The 2,290-nt window shown below is 39.2% G+C and overlaps 1 protein-coding gene across 1 annotated transcript; it reads right to left on the bottom strand.

The window, feature by feature from the left end:
* Nucleotides 1-1,637: 1,637 nt before the first annotated feature.
* On the bottom strand, nt 1,638-2,253 carry Bex4 (brain expressed X-linked 4). The gene has a single exon (XM_031376230.1). The coding sequence runs from the start codon at nt 2,220-2,222 to the stop codon at nt 1,866-1,868; it is 357 nt and encodes a 118-aa protein (XP_031232090.1). The 5' UTR covers nt 2,223-2,253; the 3' UTR covers nt 1,638-1,865.
* Between the last annotated feature and the right edge of the window lie 37 nt (nt 2,254-2,290).

Below are 2,290 nucleotides of genomic sequence, written 5' to 3'. Positions count from 1 at the left end.
GGGTATCAAGTCTTCACAAGACCAAGGCCTCTCTTCTTATTGATGTCCCCAAGACCATCCCCTGCTACATATGCAGCTGGAGCCATGGGTCCCTCCAAGTGTACTATTTGGTTGTTGGTTTAGTCCCTGGGAGCTCTGGAGGAGTCTGGTTGGTTGATATTGTTGTTCACCCTATGGGGTTGCAAACCCCTTCAGCTCCCTGAAGGGACTTTTAAGATTTTATTAAAAACTTTTAAATTTACATTATTTCCCTCCTCGTCTTCTCTCCAACCCATCTTCCAAATTGAAAGTCTCTTTTTTGATGATGATGATGATTATTATTATAACACTTTTTATGTCCCAGTGTTCTAACTCTTAAAGTGTCTGTTGGAGATATAAAGAGAAATGAAGCTTCATTTTTGTTGTTGTTTGTAGCCAGATTTTTGGTTACTTTGTGGGTTTTTTCTTTTCCCCTTACAACCCCCTAACACTAGATAAGAAAAAGGACAGAGGGGAAAAGAGAGCATAGATATCCTTAGACTACTTCCTGATAATTACGGGCACTGACTTCCTTGGAGCACATTTGATCTTCATCATTAGCATATTTAATTTCTTGCTTCTCCTTTGCACACGACTACTTGACAAGCAGCAACCAACAACATACAACCAACAACCCATGCACTTTTGGGACCTTAGCACTTATATACTCTTGGAAGAGTTCCCAGAATTCCAAACATCATGCATTCTCAGAAATTATCTACAACTGTCCAAATCATGTTCCTGCTAGAGCAGAAGACAAATTAGTCAACTGCTGTGGACAATCTTTAACAGCCCCAAATGCCACACCTGGGATTAAAAAGAAAACATTCTTGTATTTCTGTGTTTTTAAAGAAACCAAAATGGTCACTACACTTGTTGATTCTTTAAACTCCCTCAGTTTGTGTCTGGTGTCAATTGTCAATTATAAATGAAATATTCTGCATCTCAAAGAGGGTGCCATACACAATGCCACCAGGGAAGTCCACAAGATATTCAGTATGAGGGTAGCCCTGAGAGTTAACACCTCTCAACTCCAGGACTCTTATGTACACAGTGGAGGTAGGTTGTGGTAAGGATAAAAAAAAAATGAGACCTTAGATATTAAAAGTGCTGTTAAGGAAAAACTACAGGTCAGTCAAGATAGATGTTTCCCTCAGCCTATACCTACCTGCTTGGCCTTGCAATAACTAACCTCCAGTTTTTCATAATCTCTACTATTGTAATGTAAAGCCTTGTGGTTTTTAATATTGTGGCTACTAAAATTAGTCACCCTGCTTTTGTCTGTGCTTAATTTATCACACACACACACTATACTCTAGAATTGGAGATCTTGTTAAAATGTTGAGGTTTTGGAAGTCTACAATATGATTATGGGTGTAGAGGGGGCAGAAGTCTTATATTAAAAACATCTTTGTTTTCTGAAAGGTCACACTCTTTGAAAAATACTACACATCATACATTGTTAGAACATAAGATAATGAATGAATCAAAGGTTTGACTGTTCCTTCCTGATTAATTGGGGACATGAAAAAAAGAATTGCCAGTGTCCGGGCAGCTGGGAGAGGCCAGACACTATGAAGGAAATATAAGAACTGAGGTAGAAGATGACTGAGCATATGTTGCTTTTTAAATTGCTTTATTAGTTTCAAATTATGAAAAAGATTTTTTTTCTAAAATGGGTTAAATTGCCATGCTGACAGGAATGATTGAATTAAATGCAACAATTAAAACAATTTTACGTAGAAACCCTTAAGTGGAAACACCAAAAGTATACAGAAAAAATACCCCACCAGATACAAGCTTGTAAAACATCAGCCTTTTCATGAGCCCAGAGAAAATCTTACATTTCAAGGTATGAGACAAAAATCGTAATGATTGTCAGGTTCCGGTGTTCGGAAACGGGTGTAAGGCCTCACCTGCTGCTCCTTACACTTTCTCTTGACTTCTGTCCCCTGCACTACAAATCTCTCAACATCCTCTCCCCCTTCATTGCGATCAGCATGTCTATTAGGTAAGGCCCATAGAAAGTTAGGCACAAGTCGCCTGACTTTCCTTCTGACACTTCCCCCGGGCTTCTTGTTTTCAACCTCTTCCAGATGGTGGGATTCTTCTTCACTTTGTTTGGAGGCCTTCCCACCTTTTTTGTCTTTTTTGTCTTTCTCCACAGTGAGATCCAGTATGACTTGTTTGAATTTGGACGCCATTACTCCTAGGAGAGATAAGATTGATTACTTCGTGGACATATCTACGCAGAACGGAGGCACAAGCCTGG

The sequence above is a fragment of the Mastomys coucha genome, chromosome X, assembly GCF_008632895.1.
Source record: "Mastomys coucha isolate ucsf_1 chromosome X, UCSF_Mcou_1, whole genome shotgun sequence".
NCBI classification, from domain to species: domain Eukaryota; kingdom Metazoa; phylum Chordata; class Mammalia; order Rodentia; family Muridae; genus Mastomys; species Mastomys coucha.
This window is presented reverse-complemented; position numbering and strand designations above follow the sequence as displayed.